General features: G+C 43.3%; 1 protein-coding gene across 2 annotated transcripts in view; it reads right to left on the reverse strand.

The window, feature by feature from the left end:
• tmod1 (tropomodulin 1) overlaps positions 1-27,182 on the reverse strand; it is an 84,499-nt gene that overhangs the window by 21,485 nt on the left and 35,832 nt on the right. For both annotated transcript variants that reach the window (XM_078214252.1, XM_078214253.1), the window contains exons 3-6: positions 14,318-14,474; positions 10,310-10,429; positions 843-932; positions 92-222 (exon numbers count right to left, since the gene is read on the reverse strand). In XM_078214252.1, the coding sequence (XP_078070378.1) occupies positions 92-222; positions 843-932; positions 10,310-10,429; positions 14,318-14,474 (498 nt within the window). The remainder of the gene's footprint in view (positions 1-91; positions 223-842; positions 933-10,309; positions 10,430-14,317; positions 14,475-27,182) is intronic.

Genomic DNA, 27,182 nt, shown 5'->3' on the forward strand with positions numbered 1-27,182 from the left:
GATGTTTTTTAATGTCTAGTTGACCCTCCTTATTCTCTGTTTATCAGTTATGTTGAAGAAAAATTAGTGAAGAACGAGTGTCTGCATTCACCTTTATATTATTGAGGTTAATCTCCTCAAGCTCAGGGTCATTTTCCACAACTTGCTTTAGGGTTTCTTCCACATCTGTAGAGTTTGGTTGCTCATCTGGAACCGGCTTGTACTGAGTGGGTTGAATGACACCTGATCAAGAGAGACAAGCTGAGTGTTGCCAAGCAGGCACTGAAAAATAATCATTTTCCAACATAAAACTGCTCAACGGCAATGCTCTACAAAGTTCAATAATTTAAGCAAAATGATCCGTCAATTTAGAGCAATTCTACATAATACCATCTAGGAATGATGTTGTAATGAGGAAACATGGGTAAGAATGGCACTCGCTCATTTACCCTTCCAACATCATTCTGTAACCAGATCCAGGAACATTGGTAAGAATGGCACCAGCTTATTAGTAGCCAATCTTCTCTTCGGAGTGCACGCAGCTCAACTCTGACACCTGCTTGGATGAGGAGTTACTCCTTCTGCCAGTTTCATTAAGGGATATAGCTGTCTGGATGGTAATGACTAATGCATTTTAAATAGACACAGTCAGTCAACACTAAATATCATTCGATCTATAATAGCACTACATATAATTCATATATTTAAATACATTAAGTAAACCATTACATTTTGAACTAGAATTGTATTGAAAGTACACAAAGCCACATTTATCAATGACACATTTTCAACCAAGCTGGGATCTGATGCAGAATAATCCAGCCTTTAAAATGCTGTTCTGCACAACTTCACATTTTACTCACTGTTAAGACCTTCCTTGTTAACTATGGTGCTGCTGGCAAGGGCTTCATAATATTGCTGGTTGCTCATCAGTGTGTGCATGCCAAGGATGGCTAAAAGGTACAAAATAGGACACACAACGTTAATGAAACTGGGTAAAGTGATTGAACTTCAGGTATTTGGGCTTTGATGCAGATAAAGCAGGGGGAAAAAAAAAATCATAGCACAGAATTACCAGAGTGCTGAAATTCTCATTCAAATTAACTCTCTCACATGACAATTCAGTCTGCAAATCACCATACGGTCAAGCTGACAACTGCATTTTTATTTAACTATTAGTTCTCAGGATATGGGTGTTGCAGACTAGGCCAGCATTCATTGACCATCCTTAATTGTTCTTATGAAGGTGGTGGTAACACCCCTTTTCGATCTCTGGAATCTGTTTGATGAAGGCACTGCTGTTAAATTAGGAAATTGAAGGACTTTCACCCAGCGATAAGAAGGGACAAGTTATCCAAGCCAAGGTGGTGAGAGACTTGGAAAGAAGTTAGGAGGTGATACTTTTAATATTTACCTGCTTTCATTGTTCTTCTACAACAACTTGCATTCATGTACCACCTTTAACACAGTAAAACATCCCCAAGGTACATCAGAGAATTTGACACTAAGCCGTGTAAGGAGATATTGGAACCAGAAAGTAAAAGCTTGGTCAAATTGATTGTAATGTGTGTTTTATAGCAAGAGGGAGAGTTGACAGGCTGAAAGTATGTAGATTGGTATGTAGATAGGCTGGAAAATTGGGCGGGGATCCTGGATTCAGGATTCAATCCTGGACCAGGGAGCGGCGCGGGCTTGGAGGGCCGAAGGGCCTGTTCCTGTGCTGTATTGTTCTTTGTTCTTTGAAAGGTTTAGGGAGCAAATTCCAGAGCTTAGAAACTAGGCAACTGAAGGCTCAGCAGCCAACGATGGTGTAGTTAGAATAAGAGATACAGAAGAGCTCAAAATTGGAAGGGGGAAGGGATCTGAAAATCATAAGACTTCTTCTAGTGGTTACAGAAATAGAGAAAGGTCAAGCCCATGGAGGGATTTAAAAACAAGAATGATCACTTTTAAATTGTTGTTGCTGAACCAAGAGGCAACACAGGGCAGCAAACAAGGGTGGTGGATTAACGGGACTGGATGCGAGTTAGGATACAGGCAGAGTTTCAGAGGAGCAGAAGATGAGACCCGGCCAGGAAAGTGATGGAATAGTCAAGTCTGAAAGCAACAAAGACTTGAATGAGGGCTTCATCATCAAATGAGGTAAGGAAAGGGAGAGGTGGGCAATGTAGAGGAGGTGGAGGAACATGATGCGCTCAAAAAGTCAAAGACTAGAATGGGTGAAGAGGGATAGCTTACCACGGTGACGCTGCATGTCATTTGTGACTCTGGTAAGAGCTGTTTCAGTGTTGCAGCTGGCCTACAATCCTGATCTGAGGGAGTATAAAAATGGAATTGAGAAAGGTGGGTTCAAAATTGGGATGTGCTAATACATTCAAGGACTTCAGTGGAAAGGGAAGTTGAAGATAGGCAGTAAATTGCAAAGACAGAGGGGTAAATAGTGAGCAAAGGAGGGGGGTGATGATGACAGATTTGATGATGGAGGGAGGTGCTTGGCCAGTTGGTGCAGTGAATCCTGTCGATGTACACACTGCGGCCACAGCTTACTGACGGTGGAGAGATCTGATGCATAACTGCGTGAAATCATATAACTTGTGATTTCTTCTATTAGGACATTAAAGTAATTAGAATATTGTGCTAATCTACAGAAATAGTAACAAAGATAAAAAGATGAATGAAGGATTGAAGATGTTTTTTTCAACGTTGTAAACTTCACTCCTTTATCAATGTAGCCACCTTGCTAAGAAAGATGCACCGTTTAAAACGGAAGAGCACTGTATTAGCACCACAATACGTCACTTCTACATTTCCAATTGGTGCTATCCAAGTGTTAGGATCTCAATAGTGATCATTAACTTTTAAAAAGAAGTTTGAATTCCCAGTTATTAAATGAAAGTATTCATGTTTAAACAAACAAAAGTACCATACAAGAGTTAAACAAAGCAAATGCAATCACTTAACACACTAGCCCAGATCTCCCAAGCAGCGGCAATGACAGTTGAGCAGATTTCCACAGGGTTCAAAGAGATCATCCTCAGTTGATGACTCGGAGGCTGGAAGATTTGCTCCTATATTTCATAAACACTATGTACTTAAAAACCCAAAATCTCAACTGCAAACTCCTTATTTCACTTTATTTTGACCCCAGAGCTCTGCTTTATTTTACAGGATCTTGAGGCTTCCTTCACTTCTCCAGGGACCAGATCAATGCGTGTCACAGTTCTCAGGAATTCACTTTGATTCGCCTCAGTGTTCACACTATTCTCTGTGGTGAGATTTCTTGGCTAGAACCTTCCAACTCTCCTTTAAGCACCTCACAATTGTGAACTCTCCAACTCAAGCATGGGCTTCATTACATTCTTGCTTCAAAAAAAAAACACAGTTGACTCCTGATAGCCCTCTGCTAGTGGTTCAAGCTGCTTCCTAGCACCAACTGCCAGAAGCTTTCTCCCTCTGTCTGTTTCCGAGCTGCAGCAGTTCCAGGCACAAACTAACCCTTTCTATGAGAAATCACAGAGATAAACCCAAAACAAATTTTTTAAAAATAGCTTTCTTCATTCCATCCCTGCAACATGGCATACCTGGGATGTCCTAGGTAGAGATATAAATTATAAATCTAATTATCTCCAATTCACAAACCTTCCCTTTGTTTTTGGAAACCACAAGAACAATTAAAAGCCTTATTGAGACAGCTGTAGTCATCCTACCTCCACCAAGAAGCCCAGATAGGTAGCCCATTTTTAAAACATTTTTTCACTTCCAACTCTGATCTTATTAAATAAGAATAGACCACCCCTTGCTTTGCAATTACTCTGGGTTTGTTTCCCAGTTTCTCATTTATCTTGCATTTAAGAATTCCAATTCTCAACCTAACTAAAAGTTATACTCCTAAAACATATGAATCATGACATTAGATTTTGTAACATAAGTTTCCATGAGGGTTTAGAGTTTTATCTTATTACATAATTAACCCTGTCAGCAACCTGAAACATTAACTTCTGTCTCTCTCGACAGATTCTGCCAGACCTGAGTATTTCCAACATCCACAGTTTTTTTGTTGTGGCTTGCATGACACTGATTTTGCTTTAAATTGGTGCAAACTGTGCAAAAGATGGCAGAATTTTGTTCAGTGGAATTTGAATTTCCAAGATCTTTTACTCTAGTTTAAAAAAAATATAGGCTGGAATTTTACTGTCCCGCCCGCCAGGGGAATCAGAGCGGGCGAGGGGCGGACCTCGGAAAGGTCCAGTGACCTCGGGTGGGATTTCCCGGTTTCAGGGCAAGCGAGGCCATAAAATCCCACCCATTGTGTTAGAGGCAGGTCTCAATGGCAGCATTTCCATCTCTGAATCAGTAGGTATTGGATTCGAATGATACACCAGCCAGTTCTTTCTGTAAATGGAGATCAGAGGCCTGATGTTTGCTACCGGCGTCAGTAGCTCAAGTTAGGAAATTTACTGACTTAGCTAACCCGCCTTGATATAAAGGGCAAAGTCACACACAATCTTTACCCTTCATGGGGGTTTAATTGAGTCAGGCCTGTTGCCTCAGGAGGCAGTTTGGAGGCAGACATGGAGGCAGAAGAGTGTTGAGATTTTGGCCCAGTTTTATAAAAGCATGTTAGGCCCTCTACACCCAACACCCAGCAACATGACACATCACATCCCCATAGCCACTCACCCAGTATCTATTATGGAAAAACTTCAGGAGCCATGTGGAGATGAAAGAAAATCCTAGCAATGTAACAGACCTCTCATTCATACACACTTGATATTGAAAATTCCCTCATTTGTGAAATCCAAATATTTTAAATCCCTTCAAGTGGTCAGTCTGTTACAAAACAAATTTCTATTCAGTAGTCACTTCAAAAATAGTTCATCTTTAATAGCCTCTTAAATTGTCAATAAAAATGTGAACTTAGTCTCCCTGCTGAGAACTTTTGAAACACATGTTTTGGAACTTTCGAAACACAACCAAACATTCACTATGGGCTCAGCTATAATAGTAAAAAGGGCGGCACGGTAGCACAGTGGTTAGCACTGCTGCTTCACAGCTCCAAGGACCTGGGTTCGATTCCCGGCTTGGGTCACTGTCTGTGTGGAGTTTGCACATTTTCCTCGTGTCTGCGTGGGTTTCCTCCGGGTGCTCTGGTTTCCTCCCACAGTCCAAAGATGTGCGGGTTAGGTTGATTGGCCATACTAAAACAATTGCCCTTAGTGTCCTGAGATGCGTATATTAGAGAGATTAGCGGGTAAAATATATAGGGATATGGGGGTAGGGCCTGGGTGGGATTGTGGTCGGTGCAGACTCGATGGATCAAATGGCCTCTTTCTGCACTGTAGGGTTTCTATGATTCTATGTCTCACAACAGCAGGTTAAAGTCCAACAGGTTTATGTGGCAGCACAAGCTTTGCTGCCACATAAACCTGTTGGACTTTAACCTGGTGTTGTGAGACTTCTTACTGTGTTCACCCCAGTCCAACACCGGCATCTCCACATCTCAGCTATAATAACAGTCCTTGGGAAATGTCACCAATGAAGTCTACTGAAGCTGTAATCAATGCATAGCAGTCTTCATGTCTTTGTTTTTCCTCTAACTGACAGCTGCAGTTGAGTTTGTTTTGTTTTGAAATAGCTGGAGATTGAAATCACTTCAGATCTTGACATTTGAAACAGACCTTATCTGCCCTTCAAGAGCTCTTTCATCTCCTCCATTGAAATGTGACACCCACACTGTGGGTTACGGTCCTTGAAGCAATGGAAATGGGCTCCTGTTTGAACTCAGCAATAATTTCAAATTGCCCTGCTGAGTTCGGGTTTCCCACCTGTGCAATTCACCCCCATCCCTTTTCCCCGACTGCCAGAAATAGGGGCATACCCCCATATCCCTATATATTTTACCCGCTAATCTCTCTAATCTACGCATCTCAGGACACTAAGGGACAATTTTAGCATGGCCAATCAACCTAACCCGCACATCTTTGGACTGTGGGAGGAAACCAGGGCATCCTGGTCCCATCCGCCATTTTTAAAGGCCTCCAGATTTGGCCCAACGCCATGAAAGTTTAGCCCTAAAGCTCTGAATCTAGCAGAATATTCATGTCAGGTGAATGTGGGTGGCTCCCTTCACTGTGTATAGGGCTAACCTATACTAGCTGGTATGAAGATTATTTCAGACGTACAAGGAGCATTTATGTCACAGCTTGTCAGACTGTTAATGGGTCTCCCAACCTTTGTGCTACTTCACAATATTCTCCAGAGTGTGAGAATATGAAAACCACGCAATGCTAGTTAAAACTTGATAGAACCACCTTCAAAGCCAAGTAAAGGCACCATCTTCTTTATTAATAAGTGGTGACAGGTCAGATGGTCACAGATATGAATTAGTCTGTACCAGTTCAACCAATTTCATACTGGCAGAAATGATGGGGTATTGAGAACAGGATTAGGCTTGACCATGTTGTTCTCCACACTGAATTTTCCATTTATGTGAGTTACTCTGGACACTAAAGCTACACAGTAAGAAGTCTCACAACACCAGGTTAAAGTCCAACAGGTTTATTTGGTAGCACAAGCCACTAGCTTTCGGAGCACTGCTCCTTCATCAGGTAAGTGGGAGTTCTGTTCACAAACAGAGCATATGCAGCGCTCCGAAAGCTAGTGGCTTGTGCTACCAAATAAACCTGTTGGACTTTAACTTGGTGTTGTGAGACTTCTTACTGTGTTTACCCCAGTCCAACGCCGGCATCTCCACATCATCACTAAAGCTACATCCAGCCATCACTTTCCAGAGTGAGCAGTGGAAACAAAACTGGGGGGAAGAAAATTCTTAGTAACACTCCCTTGTGTCATAGATTGAATTGTTTGCCATAATTATACTTCAGGATACTAAAACTGGAAGAAATTCTTCCCTGGTAACAAGATGCTGCAGACAATAACAATATAGAGTTAAATTCCTGTCTGTGCTAATTTTACATTCATGCTTGCTCTACCAGTAAATTAGCCCAGAGGAACTTTGCTCAACATGCACTGGTGTCAATATTCTCATTAACCAGATTAAAGCTTCAAAAGGCTAAACAGAAGAATCTCGGAACTAAACTTCTGTCTGTTGAACAGGCAGCAGCAACACATTTGCAAGAAGCCAGCCCAGAACACGTTCACTTAAACAGCAGCACAGCCTGCGACAGTCTCACATTCGCAAGCTGGTACAGTCACATATTCATGTTGGTACAGTCTCACATTCGCCAGCTGTGACATGACACTAACACTTCAGAATTTCTATGGTTGATGATGATCTTACAGTCCAAGAAACAATGCGAATGAAATGAGTGATGACATGGGTTTGCGAAAGAACAGAATGAATGCTGAAAAATAAACAGTGAAGATTAATGAACAGTCTGAATTTCGAGGTTTATTTCTTATTAAAATGTTGTAATATCCATTTTTAATGAATCTACTTCATTCAATTTATTGTGCAGTTGGTTTAACATTTATGGTTTTATTTCAACCCCAATTGTTCCATCCTCCACTCTCTCCAACTTCCTGCCCAGGACAGCACTGAGGTCTAATCTCACCAACCAGCCTCTGCCTGTCTCACTCATCTCACCGTAAACCTGACTCCTTGAACTTGGTGTCAATGAATCAAAAAATCACTGCCCCTCTCTGCATTTCTCTGCAGAATGGTTGCTCACTTGTGAACAAGATCCTTTTATCACAACCTTACTGTGGATAATTTTATTAACATCCTGGCTTAAGAGTGAAACTTGGCTCATGGAATTATAGCATCATACGGTGGGATTATCTCAAAAAAATTCTAAGTGTCGAATTCGCGTAAAAACTGGAGTAAATCCGCTGTTTTTTCCAGAGGGATTTTAAAATGAATCTCCCACACTCTGTGCACTGCAGAGTGCCCTGGTGTAAATCATGTTAAAATTCAGTGAGTGGGGCCTATTCCCACTGGAGAGGTTGACAGCACAGCGCTGTCAGTGTCAGGATCGGCGCATGCACAGTGGCCCCTGACTGTCAGGCCTCCCAATAGCTGGCCAGCTCAATCGCTGCCCAGCCCCGCAACCTTGCTACGCCTGCTGTGCGACATCCCCCACGGCCCAATCGCTGGTCTTCCAAACATGTCTGGTCCGCCTCGTTTCTAAACCCCCCCCCCGATGGCCAGCCCCGATCGCTGGCCTCCCTCCCTCCCTCTGTCATTCAGCCCAAATGTAAAGTGGCAGCGGGACTCCCCATCCCCAGAGGCCCTGCATCCACATTGGGTCCCACCCCATTAGGCGCTGCCCCCTTGGTACTGCAGCAGTATGGAAGAATCGCCCCCATAATATCCCCATAGTGCAGGAGGTGGTTATTTGGTCCATTGAGCCTGCACTGACAACAATCCCATCCAGACCCTATCCCCGTAACCCCATGTATTTACCCTACTAGCCCCCCCTGACACTAAGGGGCAATTTATCATGGCCAATCAACCTAACCTGCATATCTTTGGAGTGTGGGAGGAAACCAGAGCACCTGGAGGAAACCCATGCAGTTATGGGGAGAATGCGCAAACTACACAGTCACCTGAGACAGGAATTGAAGTAAGTTTAACAACACCAGGTTAAAGTCCAACAGGTTTATTTGGTAGCAAAAGTCACACAAGCTTTCGGAGCTCTAAGCCCCTTCTTCAGGTGAGTGGGAATTCTGTTCACAAACAGAGCTTATAAAGACACAGACTCAATTTACATGAATAATGGTTGGAATGCGAATACTTACAACTAATCCAGTCTTTAAGAAACAAAACAATGGGAGTGGAGAGAGCATCAAGACAGGCTAAAAAGATGTGTATTGTCTCCAGACAAGACAGCCAGTGAAACTCTGCAGGTCCACGCAACTGTGGGAGTTACAAATATTTGTAACTCCCACAGTTGCGTGGACCTGCAGAGTTTCACTGGCTGTCTTGTCTGGAGACAATACACATCTTTTTAGCCTGTCTTGATGCTCTCTCCACTCCCATTGTTTTGTTTCTTAAAGACTTGATTAGTTGTAAGTATTCGCATTCCAACCATTATTCATGTAAATTGAGTTTGTGTCTTTATAAGCTCTGTTTGTGAACAGAATTCCCACTCACCTGAAGAAGGGGCTTAGAGCTCCGAAAGCTTGTGTGGCTTTTGCTACCAAATAAACCTGTTGGACTTTAACCTGGTGTTGTTAAACTTACTGTGTTTACCCCAGTCCAACGCCGGCATCTCCACAACAGGAATTGAACCCAGGTCCCTGGCGTTGTGAGGCAGCAGTGCTAACCACTGTGCCACCGTGCTGGCTCCTGGGTGATGACAACTTGCCTCTTACTGAGACCTCTCTGCCTGGCTATGCTTTCCACCACCATCCTTGCCTAAGCCACAGTGGTGGTGGCATGGCCATTCAAATCATCAACTGTTCTTTCTCTACCCTAACTCCTCTGGCACCATCTCTCCCTTCCAGTGCCTCACCCAGATCTATTTTCCCTTTAATAACTACCAATCTTCCCAGTGTTTCAACTCAGAGAGCAAATGGAAGACAGGACAACTTTGGAAAGGCTGACTTACAGCTTCAGTCTTGTGTGATCGGTGCTAATTATGCTCACAATATTACACATTACAACACAGTATCTCTTAAAGGTGCCCTATGGTTTGGTGATCCACACTTCACAATCTCAGTTTGGGACTCTTCCCACAAAGGATGAATGAATCAGAGTGAATGTCATCATTTGAATAGTGAAACAATCTATGAAGTTGACGCAAGGATAATCTTTATATAATGAACAGCAGAATAATAAATGTTATGATTTCTTCACTGGACATAAAAGACAGATATTAAGAATTAAATATAAGAGTTTAAGATAGCAAAAATGAGAAATGTTTGTACATGGAACTGTGAAATGCATTACTCAGATTAATGATTGAAACAGTGACCATACCAACATTGAAGGATAGTTTAGACAGAGAGTTCAAAAGAAGTGAGAGAGGGGGAAATGGGAACAGGGTGGATACATGGGATTAGTGTTATATCTTGTGTGGAGGGAGGATAATGATTGACCCAGACTGTTTGGGCCAAACAGCCCATTGGCGTGCTGTAATATTTTTGTGTAGTTGCAACTCTACACTAACTAGTAACACATCTACCTTCTACAATACAGGAAGCAAATGGGTTGGGGAGGGGGAGGGGGAGGGGGAGGGCTGGAAAAAGAGGGATAATTGGTGTAGGAGAACATTAGTTACAAACAAAATCAAAGTGGAAATTTCATCACTTATTTGAAAAGTGGCGCTGCAAAGTGAATCTTCTCAGAGGGATAAGCATCCTTTACCTGCTATGTCACAAAGTTCAGCATCGGTAGCATTGACCAAGGCCTCTTCCAACTCTGGTTCCAAGGTAACACTGTCAATTACTGACTGGACAGGCTTCTCTTTGGGAGTCCAAGGTTTCCCTACAATAAAAGTCCATAAAAGAGCCACACATCAGTTATATACAAATTAATAAAAAGAAATAGAGTTCAACTCCCTAACATCACCACAAGGGCTGCAGTGATTCAATACCACCTCCTCAGAGCAGCTAGGGATGGACAATAAATGACAATAACACACCTACCTCCAGAACAAAGAAAACGGCAGCTCTAGTAGATTTTGTAAGAACCTGCTCCCATCACTCAGGTGTCTTAGAGTTGGATGAGAGGAGAGAAACAAAAGAAAGCCATGTGTTCAAGATTCAGGCGATGGGGGTGGGGGGGTCTTGGTTTGGGCAGCAGCAGAAGAAAGAGATGTGGCAGAGGCAGCTGAACAAATGGCCTCAACCTTAGTGGCAACAACACTGGTGGGCTCTGTACACTCCTTGTTGGAAGATGGTGGAAAGGGCAAGGGTTGAAGAAAATAGTTGACAGTGGAGAAAAGAAGCCAGGGATTATCCCTGCTCTGCGGGATGAGCCGGGAGTAGTGGGTTGTTTTGGCAGAAGAGATAACGTGAAGTATTTCAGTCTTAAAAATCAAATAAACTCAAGCATCTGCCTCCAGAACTGGAAGTGACTGTGGGCACCCTATCAGCTGCAGGAACAATCAAGGTGGGAGAATGCGAGGGTTTTCAAACTGGCAAACTTGAAAATCCAACTGTAATGCTGAGAACTAAATTTAGCACAATGATCTATCAGTTACCAGGAAATTCTGAGTAACTTGAGAGTAAAAAGAGTGGGGGTTGGTTGGTGGTTTACTCAAACAGAGGCTCACTTGGAGCAATGTGCAATATAACACCTTTCGACAACTGGCTGGCAGATCTCTTCAAGAAATAAATACACAGCTGAGGACGGAATGCAGTCACAGCTATTTCTGTCGAGGCAGAGGAGCAGCGTTAGATGACTGGAGAACAATTACAAGATAAATTATATCACAACAAGTGTTACCAGCACACAAGGTGACTCAAGGTGAAAATTATTTACCAGTTTAATCAACTAATATTACAAAATCACCAGCGCAGTAACGTCTGCTCTGTCAGACTAAATTAAACAACAAAATAATTGCCTAACTCCAATGATACACTGGTGATCATAGATATACTGATGGACAATTCACTAAAGATCACCATAATTTGTACTTGTGCGGCATCTTCAATGAAGAAAAATGTCTCAGGGGTGGGAGTGGGGGTGGGGGAGGGGGCCGGTGTGGGGCTTCAGGGAAGGAAAGGAACCGAGAGCTCAAGTGAACGGAAATGAGATAAGTAATGGCCATCATTTTTAAAATAACAATGATGTAAAATCCAATGAAGAAAGACACTTAATATTGTTCAGGGGGAAAGCTGAAAGGTATTGTTTCATGTTTTGTTTCGGAAAAGTAAATAAAAATGCTTATTTTCTCCCCACAAGGTCTCAGACTTCTACTATAGTAAGTCACCTTGTCAGGGTGACTATCTCTCCAAACTAAGGAATGCATGATTGCTTTCAGAGCCAATAAATGAAGAACAGTACTGACAGCACAGCTTTGCTGTGTCAGCAATGGTCATGGTTAAACTGGCAAATGTGTACACATTACATTAAGTATCCGACAGGATTCCATTTTATAAGAGGCTTTAGAATAAAACACAATCCCTACAGTGCAGAAGAAGACCATTCAACACATTGGACAATCGGTGCAGACTCAAAAATGCATCTTACCCAGCCTCTGCCCCCTCCCCCTACCCCATGAATCTCCAAAGTCCCAGAACAGTGTTGCAAACAGTTGCGTTTTAAACTGTCCAGTTGGTCCCAAGACAAAAGTGAATTCGGCTTTCAGGGTAGCTAATCAGCATCGCTACCTGGATACAAGACCTGTGCGATTCACATCGCCATGCACTTGGGCTTTCAGATGGGAAGGATTTCCAAGATATCTCTGACAGCTTTCAGACAGGGTTAGTCTTCCAGGATCCAGATGAGGAGAACAGCTAGAGTTCTAAAGTATCTAAGATTCACTGTGCCAGAATGCAGGTGAAAGTTTGTGCTTGGATTTAAAAGACCAAAGTTCAAATACCTTTTTAACAATTATTGGTTTCTGCAGGGATTGTAACAATTTGAGGGCTCTTGTGAAATGTTGAGTCCACAAAGAGAGACAAGTACATTGGCTTAGCCAGAGCTTAAATGGACAAGATTTCACAATGACTTTAGCTGTATTTCTTGCAAGTTAAGTCTGTTGTGGAAACTCGTCAAAAGAAATGGCTCGTCTATAAGTGCCTTGTAACAGCTAACAAAGTTTAATTTAAAAATGGTGGCAGAAAAAAATAGAAAGCGCTCAAAGCTTAATGTTTGCAAAAGACTTGAACTTCTCTCCAGAATGTTCACTGAATATGGAAACAAAATGGGGGCAGAGGTTGCAGTCTGAAATTGTTGAACTGAATTTTGGAAGGCTTTAAAGTGCCTAATGGAAAGATGAGATGCTGTTCCTTGTCCTTACTTTGAGCTTCATTGAAACACTGCAGGAGCCGGAGAGCAGGGAGTTAATAAGGGAATATGGTGGAGAATTGAAATGGCAGCTGACCAGAAACTCAAGGTCACGCGTGTGGACTGAACAGAGGTGAAATACTAGTCCAATATCATAATCATTACACTACCATACTGGGGTAATCCTGAGGCCTGGATGCATAATCCAGAAAATGTAAATTCAAAGCAGTTTAAGAATTCGGTAAGAATATCATTTTTCTTACAGTTTGCTTTGTAGGCATTGAAACAAAAGAGCATCAACAAGTTTTAATTACAGTTCTGTTGAATTGACTACTCAGACTGGAGATGAGACATATTTTAATTGATCATATAATCCCCAAAGTTTTGCTTTCCGGTCTCAAACTATTTTACACAAATATAGCGCATGTACAATGTCACTGTTAACTGCCGTTTGATTTTAATGATCTGCAAGAACTTCTTGTAAACAAATGGAAATAAGGATTATTAGAAACATTGCAATACTGTGGATCAGTGGAAAAAGTGGACCCATGATTTTCTCCTACATATTCTAATGGCCACTTAGTCAGGATATCATCCACTTAAAGGATACAAACCCACACCCATTTGTTGTCCAGCAACTGATGACTGACTTCACCTTCACTGGGAAAGGCAGACAAGATCTCCTTGAAACAAGGTAGCTCAGAGAAAACACATTTGACAACAGAAGTTTGGAGCCAAATCTATGCTAGTGTTGGTAATGTGCAAGCAAGGCAGTGCCGAGTACCGCTGATTGATGCGTCATTCTGACTCACCAATGGAATCTGGAGGGGCAGACTGAAGGCTGGAATTTAAACACTCCACTCCAGATAAAGCTACAGGTCAAACCAGTTATGGGTAGGATAGGCTTAGCTGCACAAGCAGTGAGAAACTTCCCAGAGATTTGCTCTGCTTTTGCAGATGTTAATACACATTTGGGAGTCCAGTCTGATGAAAGGTTAACGAGCTGAAACATTTGCCTGGATTCTCTGACCTTCCGCAACTGGGATTCTCCAGTCCCGCTGCTGCGAATGGAGATTTGGCTGAGTGCCAAATTCTCCGTTTTCGCTGGCAGCAGTGACAGGGTGTACAACATCAGAGAATTACAGCCATTAACTCTTTCTCTCTCCACAGATTCAGTCTGATCTGCTCAGTAATTCGAGCATTTCTGTTCAGCTCAGTGTAGATTTCCTTTTCACTAATTTGACCTGTACCTGATGAATTTTTACAAACACCTGAGCACACAGCACAAGAGTCATTTGGTGGGCAAATCTCTCCACGATAATTTAGAATAAAAACCATTAAACATTGGGTGCAATAGTGAAAGAAAGTAATGCAAAGCAGATCTTGCAAGTTTTATACCAGCATAAAAATATCACTCACCTCTCTTTTCTCCTGTATAAGGAACCAAGTCCTCTCTGTCCTTGCACTCTTTCGCTTGTTTCTCCAAGTGGTCCAGAAGCTGATCTCTATTTAATGGACCTGTAGGTGCTTTTTTTGTCTGATCTTTCTGCCTTAATCCTACAGGTAATAGGTCATTCTAGAAAAGAAAAATAAACATTCACATTTTTCCCTCTTCAGCAATGCCATATGTGGGTTATGCATCCAATTTTACATCCTTCAGTTGGAATGATTGCTGTACAAGTTAATGGCACAAATCCAATCTCATCCAATGTTAACGGAAAGTGAAGTAATTTTATGAAAGTAAATTAATATGAGATTTGTTGCTGTTAGATGGAGTCACTTACCGAAGGGTGAAATGAGAAGCTACAATTTAATCATTTCCAATTTAGCATCATGAATGCTAGGGGAGGCGATGGCCTGGTGTTATTATCGCTAGACTATTAATCCAGAAATTCGCCAATATTCTGGGGATCCAGGTTCAAATCCCAGCACGGCAGATGGTGGAATTTGAATTCAATAAAATATATCTGGAATTAAGAATCTACTGATGACCATGAAACCATTGTCGATTATTGGAAAAACCCATCTGGTTCACTCGTGTCCTTTAGGGAAGGGAACCTGATGTCCTCACCAGGTCTGGCCTACATGTGATTCCAGAGCCACAGCAGTGTGGTCGACTCTCAACTGCCCCCTGAAATGGCCTCACAAGCCACTCAGTTGTATCAATCACTACAAAGTCAATAAAAAGGAATGAAATCTGGCATTGACCCAGGCACCGCAAAAGACACCGAAGTGGACATGGTCGAGAGCTTCAAGTTTTTAGGTGTCCAGATCACCAACAACCTGTCCTGGTCCCCCCCATGCCGACACTATAATTAAGAAAGCCCATCAACGCTTCTACTTTCTCAGAAGACTAAGGAAATTTGGCATGTCAGCTATAACTCTCACCAGCTTCTACAGATGTACCAACCAACTCAAAAACAGCTTCTTCCCTGCTGCCATCAGTCTTTTGAATGGACTTACTTTGCACTAAGTTGATCTTTCTCTACACCCTAGTTATGACTGTAAGACTACATTCTGCATTTTCTCCTTTCTTTCTCTATGAACAGTATGCTTTGTCTATATAGTGTGCAAGAAACAATAGTTTTCACTCTTTATACTAATACATGTGACAATAAATCAAATCAAAATCACTTGCTGTTTGGCATGCAAGTAGTCCTGTTTGATAGCCTCAGCAGGTTGACACCTCATTTTTAATTCTGACTGGAACTAAAAATGGGGTGTCAACCTGCTGAGGCTATCAAACAGGACTACAAGTGCAGGGAAGAAGCTGTTTTTGAGTTGGTTGGTACGTGCCCTCAGACTTTTGTATCTTTTTCCTGACGGGGGGAGGTGGAAGAGAGAATGTCTGGGGTGTTTGGGGTTCTTAATTATGCTGGCTGCTTTTCCAAGGCAGCGGGAAGTGTAGACAGAGTCAACGGATGGGAGGCTGGTTTGTGTGATGGACTGGACTACATTCACGACCCTTTGTAGTTGCTTGCAGTCTTGGGAAGAGCAGGAGCCATACCAAGCTGTGATTGAACCAGAAAGAATGCTTTCTATGGTGCATCTGCAGAAGTTGGAGAGAGTCATAGCAGACATGCCAAATTTCCTTATTCTTCTGAGAAAGTAGAGGCATTGGTGGGCTTTCCTAATTATAGTGTCAGCATGGGGGGACCAGGACAGGTTGTTGGTGATCTGGACACCTAAAAGCTTGAAGCTCTCGGCCATGTCTACTTCGCCCCATTGATGTGACAGGGGCATGTTCTCCACTACACTTCCTGAAGTCGATGATAGACAGAGCTAGGCGATCCCACAACCAACGGATCAGATCCAAGCTCTGCAGTCCTGCCACATCCAGTGAATGGTTGTGGACAATTAAACAACTCATTGGAGGAGGAGGCTCCACAAATATCCCCATCCTCAGTAATGGAGGAGCCCAGCGCATCAGTACAAAAGGTAAGGCTGAAACATTCGCAGCAATCTTTAGCCAGAAGTGTCAAGTGGATGATCCATCTTGGCCTCTTCCACTGGTCCCCAGCATCCCAGATGCCAGTCTCCAGGCAATTTAATTCACTCCACATGATATCAAGAAATGGTTGGAGGCACTGGATACTGCAAAGGCAATGGGCCCCGACAATATTCCAGCAATAATATTGAAGACTTGTGCTCCAGAACTTGCTGTCCCCAAGCCAAGCTCTTTCAGTACAGTTACAACACTGGCATCTACCCAACAATGTGGAAAATCACCCAGGTATGTCCTTCACACAAAAAGCAGGACTATTCGAACCCAGCCAATTACCATCCCATCAGTCTCCTCTCAATCATCAGTAAAGTGGTGAAAGGGGTCATCAACATTACTATCAAGCAGCACCTGCTCAGCAATAACCAGGCTTAGGATGACAACAAGGTCTGGACAATATCCAGCCTTGGGCTGACAACCCAAGCCTGGATATTGTCCACAAATGCCAGACAATGACCACCACCAATGAGAGGCAATCGAAACAAAACCCTTAACATTTAATGGTGTTAACATCACTGAATCCCCCACTGACAACATCCTTGGGGTTACGATTGACCAGAAACTCAACTGGATAAAAGCAAATTACTGCGGATGCTGGAATCTGAAACCAAAAGAGAAAATACTGGAAAATCTCAGCAGGTCTGGCAGCATCTGTAAGGAGAGAGAAGAACTGACCCTTTCAAAGGGTCATCTGGACTCAAAATGTCAGCTCTTTTCTCTTCTTACAGATGCTGCCAGACCTGCTGAGATTTTCCAGCATTTTCTCTTTTGGTTTATAAACTCAACTGGACTCACCACATGAACACAGTGGCTACAAGAGCAGGTCAGAAGCTAGAATACTGCGGCATGTAACTCGCCTCCTGACTCCCCAAAGCCTGTCCACCATCTATAAGGCACAAGTCAGGAGTGTGATGGAATACTCCCCACTTGCCTGGATGAGTGCAGCTCCAACAACACTCAAGAAGCTTGACACCATCCAGGACAAAGCAGCCCACTTGATTGGAACCACATCCACAAACATCCGCTCCCTCCACCATCGATGCTCAGTAGCAGCAGTGTGTACTATCTACACACTGCTGCAATTCACTAAAGATCCTTAGACAGCACCTTCCAAACCCACGACTACTTCCTTCTGGAACGACAAGGGCAGCAGATACATGGCAACTCCACCACCTGCAAGTTCCCCTCCAAGCCACTCACCGTCCTGACTTGGTCCTTCGCAGTTGCTGGGTCAAAACCCTGGAATTCCCTCCCTAATGGCATTGTGGGTCAACCCAGTACTGCAGCGTTTCAAGATGGCAGCTCACCACCATCTTCTCAAGGGCAATTAGGAATGGGCGATAAACGCTGGCCAGCAGTGACGCCCATGTCCCATGAATGAATTTTTAAAAAAGGCACAAACCTGATCTCATCCAATGTTAATAGAAAGTGAAGTAATTTTATAAAAGTAAATTAATATGAGATTGCTGTTAGATGAAGGCACTTACCGAAGGGTGAAATGAGAAGCTACAATTTAATCTTTCCCAATTTAGCATGAATGCTAGTTGGAAGCTTTTCAATGCTTTCTCGATATAAAGCGAGACCCTTGCTTCACTATCAGAAAATCACCAGTAGAAGCGTTGTAGCTCCACTTTTGACCAGTACTTTTGTCTAAACCATTCTCTTTGCTTTCAGTTGGTGAAGAGGATTTAAGGACTAAATTCAAAAGCTGACAAAGACTGTTGAGGAAGTTATTATTTTTCTCAAACTGAAAATACCATTCTAAATGCTCTCTTAACTATTGCTAACTGGCCCATGAAATTAAAATTGAAAAATCGATGCAACAAACGTGAGCGGGGAAAGAGTTAATGGTCTTTAAGCTTTCCTGGCGCAGATGCTAGTTATTTTCCCTAGTGCAGGAGTTGTTGTGTTTTCTGTGCTTGCAAGTCAGAGGCGTCATGCTGTCTATTTGGCAGTTTATCTTAACTGCTGGCACCAATTTCCTTTTAATGATGGCCCCTCCAGTTTCTGTTCTCTTGCAGTATGTAGGATATGAAGCATGAGTAGCCAGTTTGCTGAAATCAACCCCAAGCATTAAATCTGCTCTCCCAAGTGCAAATATCTTCACAGTATTCTTGTCGGATTTCAATCATTCCAAGGGGGCCTAATTTTAAAACTCTTCGTTGCCATGCTCCAATATATTTATGGGCCTTCAGTCAACATATTTTTAAAAACCATGATAGGCTACAAAAACATGGCTGCCCGAAGATCACCTGACTTCTCTTGTGGATTGAAGCACTCCCGTGCCTCAAGAGGAAAGAAAAGGAACTTTCCAGACTGATGTTGACTAAATGCCTTTTCCTGAAACTAATTCAAAAGGGTCATTTTGAATTGAGGGGGACATTCAGATACAAATACACTAGCTGTCTCAAGCTCAAGGTATAAAAGTCACCACACAAGTTCTTTAACTGACCCGGCCACCCACCTTAGTTGGAAAAGGACTTTTGGACTTGTAACAGGTCATATGGTAATACAGCTATGATTGCTGCCTGCTCTTATATCAGCAAGAAGCTATTCTTGACAGGAAACTATCAGACAGCCATCAAACCAGCTGCATACCTTGAAAGTGGGAGAAGGACTCAAATGCAAGTAAGGCACCATTCCCCCGCCCCCAGACTGATCCTGTTACACAGCTGCAATGTTGTGCGCTTACAAACTTTAGCTAATGAAGCAGTGAAACCTGCAAAACTAATGCGACATCTCAAAAAAAAAGTATCAAGTATGTAAGGATAATATAAATACATCTTTGAATGAGAAAAAGGATACAGACATCAGGAAATGCAACTGATAAATAACAGGCAGGCCTTGAAATCATCCTTCTAAAGGGAAACAAATTGTTAAAAGCAAAAAAAAAAATCAGGTTCCATCAGGGAGATGATTCTCCCTGCTGCTGTACAGTGATGGTAAGCATGGACACAGCACGGGAGTTGAAGCTAATATCACTTTTAAAGGATATAAAATGCCAATTGGAAAATACTTTGTGAATGTGAGCAGTTTGCAATTCAGTCTGAACAACTCATTTATAAAGCACTTTTAACGTGGTAAAATGTCCCACAGTGCTTCACAGGAGCATTAGAAAACAAAACATGACATTTTAGGAAATATGAGGCGAGAAGATGAAAAGCTTAGTCAAAGGGTAAAGTTTTAAGTAGTATCTTAAGGGAGGATATTGAGGTGAAGAGGCCGAGAGGTAAACGGAGGATTTAAAGAGCTTGGGGCCTAGGCAACTGAAGGTGCACCCACCAGTAATGGAGGGATTAAAATCAGGGAGGCTCAAGGGGCTGGAATTAGATGAAGGCAGATCTCGGAGGACTGTGGAGCTGTTGGATATTGGGGGTGAGTATTTTAAAATTTCAGATGCTGCTTGAAGAGACAACGGATTTTAGTAGTGTAACGCAATCACTTATTTACATTCGCTTTAAAATCGGCAAAAGATTTCAGAAAAATCTGTTTTACTGTCAGGTGGGTGAAGAAATATTGGGTGGAATTTTGAGCCCACGTCTACTGCGAGCGAAAACGGCGACGTGGGCTCAAAATCCCACGAGAGTTGGAAAACGAGATTCCTGCCAGCGAGATCTCATTTCCCAATTTTCTCAGCCCCTCGCCAGTGACATAACGAGGCTGCTATACTTCATTTAAACATTAATGGGTCACCCTGCCACATGACCCCCTCACTATATATTCATACCTCACCAACTTTACAACAGCATATAAAGAACGGGATTCGGTTACTGCCCCTGGCTACAGATAGGCACTGCCCCCAGCCACAGGTTGGCAGTGCCAGCCTGGGGCAGGAGCCAGTGCCAGGGACAGGCCCTCTGGGGTGCCCCAATGGGGGTTCTCCCCTTATGTGTGGTGTGTGGAAGGGGGTTAATTCCTGTGACGGTAAGGGGGGGACGGTGGCAATGACTATGAGGTTGGGGGGGAACGAGGTTGGGAGTGGGAAGAGTGCACACCATACTGTCATGGCAGTTGTGAAAGTGGTGCAGGGGTGAGGGGGGGAAGATAGCCCCTGATACTTGTGTGGTTAGGGGTTGCCCAATGCTTGTGGGGGGTAGGGGGTCCTCCATGTCCGTGGGGGCGGGGGAAGTGTAATTTCTACACTGATCAGGCACCCTTTAAACATGACATTCCGGTCTCTGTGGAGCCTGCCTTGTCGGCTGTCTAAGGCCCAGCCCCACCAGACCTGACCTCATAAACCACACCCCCCCAGATTCTCTGTACCAGGAAATCTGGTCTGAAAACCCGCCTATGCATCTGGAGAAATACAGGCTGGTTTTCAGTCTGAACCTGACACCCTGGTAAATTATGGTAAAATTCTGCCCAATGAGGTTACTGGATAATTTGAGAGAATCAGAATCACTGTATTGGGAGAACGTTGTTACTGTTTGGCCGGTGCTGTGACTATGACAGGCAACAGGAGTGGAATCATTGTAAGAATGGGTGCCAGAAACCAGTAAATGATTATTACTTTGCATGTTGCACTGCCAAGCACATGCTTCACTAAAGAATGGAACCAGAATTATCTGGTGTGTTAAAAGCAACAGAAAATGTTGAGAGACCCAGGCCGGTGAATTTGATCTGTTTGCAAAGCTGTGATTAGAAATGGGTACAAGGTGTGAAAAATTATCGTTTCATACTGAAATGAATTAGTTATCTCGAAGCAGTCTCTTAGGAAGAACTGCAGGCTTTTGTTTAAATCTGTGTACAATCCTGCATTAGCTAAAAACTATTCTGACCAATTATGGGTAATGAAACGTGCATACTTTGCTGACATTTCAATTTGTCAAATACTCTGAATCCAACAATGCCAGGAGCAGTACAAATATAATCTGAGCAAGCAACAAGATTGCACCATTTAGGAAGCAAAGTGAAAGATAGCGTGAGCAACGGAGTTTCAGATAGGTTCTTGCAACTGGCTGAATCTCTGGATATAAAAACAATAACAATTGTCATTGTTCACCTTGGAGCATTGACAGAGTAGTGCAATATTTATTTTGAAATTATATTCATGGAATCAAAAAACAAAGAGACCCACTGTCGAAGCTTTTCACCTAGCACTCATCAAGACAAAAACAAGAATGCCAAATTTCAAAGGGAGCAACCATTTATACTGCATGAGAAAAGGGTGCTGATTGGTTGGCAAATTGAGTCGTTTGGAGATTGCTCCAGGGAACTATTGTGTCCCTCGCATTTGTTTAATTCAAAAAGGTGCAATGCCTGGGCATGTTCCTTTTGCCTGCAGAGGGCAGGTCCTTGTATATGAATATATCTAGCTAGCATAAGTGAGCCAATATTGTAAGCCTACCAAATAATATCAAATTGGCCATTAGTGTAATTCTTAGCATATTTGTGATTGTTCAGCAAGTGCTGTCTAATCATAGAATCACATCTAACATCAGATATTATCTTCTGAGTTGTGTAAGCACGGCATGGGCTGATTGAGTACAGTCAATACTCTGCCTGTTGTGAACAGCGGAAGGAACGTGCTGTTTGATACAATCTGCCGATCATTGATTTTGAACACTGCTATCAAATCTCCTGTCAAACATTGCTTGTCTGAGGAGTACAATTTGTGCTTCTCCAATCTATTCACATAAAAGTTCCTGGAACCATTCTTATAAACCTTTTCTACACCCTTTCAAAAGCCTTTACATCCTCCTTCAAGTGTAGTGTCCTGAATTGGACGCAGGATTCCAGTTGCAGCAATGCAAGTATCTTATAAAGGTTCATTATAACTTCCTTGCTTGTATATGTCATCTTGAAGTCTAGCATTATCCTCCTCACAGTCCACAATACTTCCAGGTTTTGTGTCATCTGCAACTTTTGAAATTGTGCCCAGTACACCCAAATCTAGGTCTTTAAATATTAAGACCAGCAATTCTAGTACCAACTCTCCAGCCCAAACAACCACAATTCACCACTACTCCTTGTTTTCTGTTATTCAACCAATGATCGATCTGCCATTACAACTTTTATTCCAGGACTTTAACTTTGCTGGCAAGCCTGTTATGTAGCACTTTATCAAATGCCTTTTGGAAGTCCATGTACATCACATCAACTTCATTACCTATATCAACCCTCTGTACCTCATCAGAAAACAATCTAGTTAGTTCAACACGATTTGCATTTAACAAGTCTGTGCTGATTTTCCTCATAAATCAGTCTTCAGTCAAGGTGACTGTTCATTTAGTTCCAGATTACTGGCTCAAAGTTTCCCCATCACTGAGGTGAATTTAACTCACCTGCTATTGCTGGGCTTATCCTTATACCCTTTTTTGTGTAGGGTATAAACTTGTGAACCTATCATATTTACAATTCTCCCGATCTCTGGCATCATCCCTGTATCAAAGGAGGATTGGAAAATTTTGACCACCATCTCTACAATTCCTATCCTCACTTTCCTCAACATTTTTGGATGCATTCCATCTAGTCTCCTGTGACTGATCAACTTCAAGTACAGCCAGCCTTTCTAATACCTCCTCTATCGGTTTTTGGCCTACCCAGTACTTACTTAGTACCTTAACCAGGCCCTCTGCCTCTATGTGACGATCCCCTATTTGTTGCCATCCCTCCTCTTACTGCCCGTTAACTATGTATATGCCTACAGGCAACTTTTGGATTCCCTTTTATGTTCGCTGCCAGTCTCTTCTCTCACTCTCCCTTTGCATCTCTTATTTATTTTTCATTTCCAACCTTTGATATTCAGCCCAGTTCTCAAGCATATTATCCTCCTGACAGCTGACTGGCTGAAGAAACCTGCAAGGCCAGGTACATGATGGAACTGCCAATCTCAAATGTAAGGTCTCACTTAAATGCTGCAGTTTCTAATCAGACGGCTGACCAGATCATTAATCTGGCCTGTGGGGAGAACACAGCGAGCAATAGGAGGTTATAGCTGGGTTCAGGAGGGGGTCCAGTTCAAGGAAAGCACAAGGCTTCCTTGTGAGGCGCAGAGCAGTTCTCCTGCCCCTCCTGACTCACAAGAAAGCCTGAGAAATAAATTTATAATTTATCTGATGGGCCTCTTCTGATTCAGGATCCATTCCTGGCTGTTTTGCCTGACAATGGAGTTGGAATGGGCAGCACAGTGGCACAGGGGTTAGCACTGCTGCCTCACAGTGCCAGGGACGTGGGTTCAATTCCGGCCTTGGGTCACTGTGTGTGTGGAGTTTGCACATTCTTCCTACGTCTTCATGGGTTTCCTCCGGGTGCCCTGGTTTCCTCCCACAGTCCAAAGATGTGGGGGTTAGGTTGATTGGCCATGCTAAATTGGCCCTAGTGTCAGGGGGATTCGCAGGGTAAATGTGTGGGGTTACGGGAATAGGGCCTGGATGAGATTGTGGTTGGTGCAGACTCGATGGGCTGAATGGCCTCCTTCTGCACTGTAGGGATTCTATGACTCTATCTCCCTCATCCCCATTTATAGGCTTTTGGTGAAATTGTAGACAGAGTCCTGATTAGGCCTGATCAGCACATTGAAAACAAGCCCCCACTTTCTTGGAATCACAGAATAACTGCAGCACAGGACACCATTTCCTCATCATACCTTGGAGAAACTCAGATAGTCCAACTCACCCACTCTTTCCCTCTAGACTTTTGGGAGCTTATCCAATTCCTTTTTGAAAGCCACAATTGGAGCTGCCTCCACTACACAATCAGACAGTGTATTCCAGGTCCTAACCTCTCGCTGCATAAAAAAGGGTTCCTTCCTGCCAGCCTTCTTCCACTGTTCAAAAGAGCAGGTTAATAGGGGTATAGGGCTAAAAGTTGTGAGATCATTAAAATTATGGATATCATCAGTTAGCTACACAATCCCACATCTCTTCAGCTTGACCTTGTGGAAATAGTTGACACTCATTACTTTACCTATCTCCCAATTGAGGTTCCGCCCGTGCAGTAAAAATTGGGCCTGTGCAAATTTGTTGAGAGGAGAACAATTTTTCCGTCACAGCATTGCTCAAGATCTTGTAATAGCACCTTCTTGTGACCATTTGTGTGTGTAGATAAGTCAAACCGGAACAAACAGTTCAGTTGTGACTTCCATGTGGCACACAGTCTCTTTTGTTCTGCAAAGATATTAGTCTGGCAACAAAGTGGGATCATGGATTTCCCTAACTGATCAAGTTTGGGTTGGAGACATTTCCAGCAAACCAGCAGAGGAACGGGAGGTTCCTTTTTCTGAGAAATATGTCTAAAAATTGAACAATTGGGGGTGGACTGTCCTTTGAAGATGATTGCACCAACAGGTATTATTGAGCATCTGGGAGAGTACAACCACAACCGAGAATCTTTTGGTGTGTATGCAGAGTGGCTCAAAATGTATTTCACTGCGAATAATATCCTCAAAAGGTCCTAATAATCCAGCTATTAATCAGGCAGTGGGGGAAAGGAAAAAGGCAATATTTTTAACTGAAGTAAAGTGTGTGAAATGCATAAGAATTTGCTCACTCCTGCCAAGCCAAAAGACACTCTGCTGTCGGACATTCTCTCTCAGTCTGAGCTGCATTACAGTCCCAAGCCACTGGAGATAGCTGAAAGTTATCGGTTTGGAACAAGGAATTAATTGCCCAGAGATAACACTGAAGACTTTAGAAAGCTATCCATTCATTGTAATTTTGGAAAATTTCAAGACAGAATTGCAGGGCAAATTTGTTTGCTGTTTAAAAAGCAAACAGCTTTTCCTTGACCTGTCCACACCGGAGCATGGTCTGGACATCCTCCGGCTTCCGAAGCCGGACCACAGCCCGACAGCAACCCGGGACGCCCGACTGCACAGACCCATCTATCGACGCAGGAACCGCAAGCAAGGCAACAAATCCTCCATCCACACACCGACCAAAGCAAAGAACCTCATTGGACACACCTACACCTTTAACACCGCATACCATTCTCACCATTCTCCAGGCACAAAAAGAAGCAGTCACTCCAGGAAGCGTGGAAAATGCGCAGGCGGGAGTGAAACAATTCAGTCCCAAGGCCCCCCTCCCCAGTTCCTGGCAAATGTCCAATCTCTGGAAAACAAGCTGGATGAACTTAGAGCCAGACTCACTTTTCAAAGAGAACTGAGGGACCGCTGTGTACTCTGTTTCACAGAGACATGGTTCACTCCTGCTTCACCCGACTGTGAACCAGAGGGCTTCTCAATCCATCGAATGGACCGTACAGCAGCCTCAGGCAAGGCTAGGGGAGGTGGGGTCTGCTTCCTAATCAACACCTCATGGTGCCTAGACGTAGCAACACTGGCAAGTTTCTGCTCCTGGACCTCGAATACCTGATGCTAAAATGCTGCCCCTACTACCTTCCGCGGGAGTTCACCTCTGTTATCCTGACGCAGTTTACATCCCACCCCATGCGGACGTGAAGACCACGCAAGACAAAATATACAGCACCACAAGTAGCTTTGAGACAAAACATCCTGAGGCCTTGTTCATTGCAGCCGGGGACTTCAATCGCGCCAAGCTCAAGGGCATCCAATTAAGATACCCCAACACGTCTCCTGTTCCACCAGAGGCCTAAACATTCTTGACCATTGCTACACAAATATCAAATATGCCTACCTCTCTTATCACCCGCCCACACTTTGGCAAATCAGACCACAAGGCTGTGCTCTTGCTCCCGGCTTACAAGCAAAAACTGAAATGGGAGAATCCATTAGAGAAAGTCGTGCAATGAAACTAATCTTCAAACTCCATGGCCTGGGGTTTGGCTCCTCCCTCTACAACTGGAACCTAGACTTCCTAACACACAGACCACAATCAGTAAGGACTGGCAACAACACCTCCTCCACGATTATCCTCAACACCGGTACCCCACAAGGTTGTGTCCTCAGCCCCCTACTATGCTCCTTTTACACCTATGACTGTGTGGCCAAATTCCCCTCCACTCAATTTTCAAGTTTGCTGATGACACCACCATAGTGGGTCGGATCTCAAACAATGACGAGATGAATTACAGGAAGAAGATAGAGAATCTGGTGAACTAGTGCGACAACAATAATCTTTCCCTCAATGAACAAAACGAAGGAGATTGTCATCGACTTCAGGAAGCGTAGTGGAGAACATGCCCCTCTCTACATCAACAGGGATGAAGTGGGAATGGTTGAGAGCTTCAAGTTTCTAGATGTCCAGATCACCAACAACCTGTCCTGTTCCCCCTATGCCGACACTATAGTTAAGAAAGCCCACCAACGCCTCTACTTTCTCAGAAGACTAAGGAAATTTGGCATGTCCACTATGACTCTCACCACTTTTTACAGATGCACCATAGAAAGCATTCCTTCTGGTTGTATCACAGCTTGGTATGTCTCCTGCTCTCCCCAAGACCGCAAGAAACTATAAAGGGTCATGAACAAAGCCCAGTCCATCACACAAACCAGCCTCTCATCCATTGGGCCTCTGACGCAAATCTTTGTCTCGTCACTGGACACAGGTGAGGTCCCAGAGGATTGGAGGATAGCCAATGTGGTCCCGTTATTTAAGAAGGGTAGGAAGGATAACCCGGGTAATTATAGGCCGGTGAGCTTGACGTCCGTGGTGGGGAAGTTGTTGGAGAAGATTCTTAGAGATAGGATGTATGCGCATTTAGAAAGGAATAAACTCATTAACGATAGTCAACATGGTTTTGTGAGAGGGAGGTCATGCCTCACTAACCTGGTGGTGTTTTTTGAAGAAGTGACCAAAATGGTTGACGAAGGAAGGGCCGTGGATGTTGTCTATATGGACTTTAGTAAAGCGTTTGACA

Source organism: Mustelus asterias, chromosome 6, assembly GCF_964213995.1.
Source record: "Mustelus asterias chromosome 6, sMusAst1.hap1.1, whole genome shotgun sequence".
Classification (NCBI taxonomy): Eukaryota; Metazoa; Chordata; class Chondrichthyes; order Carcharhiniformes; family Triakidae; genus Mustelus; species Mustelus asterias.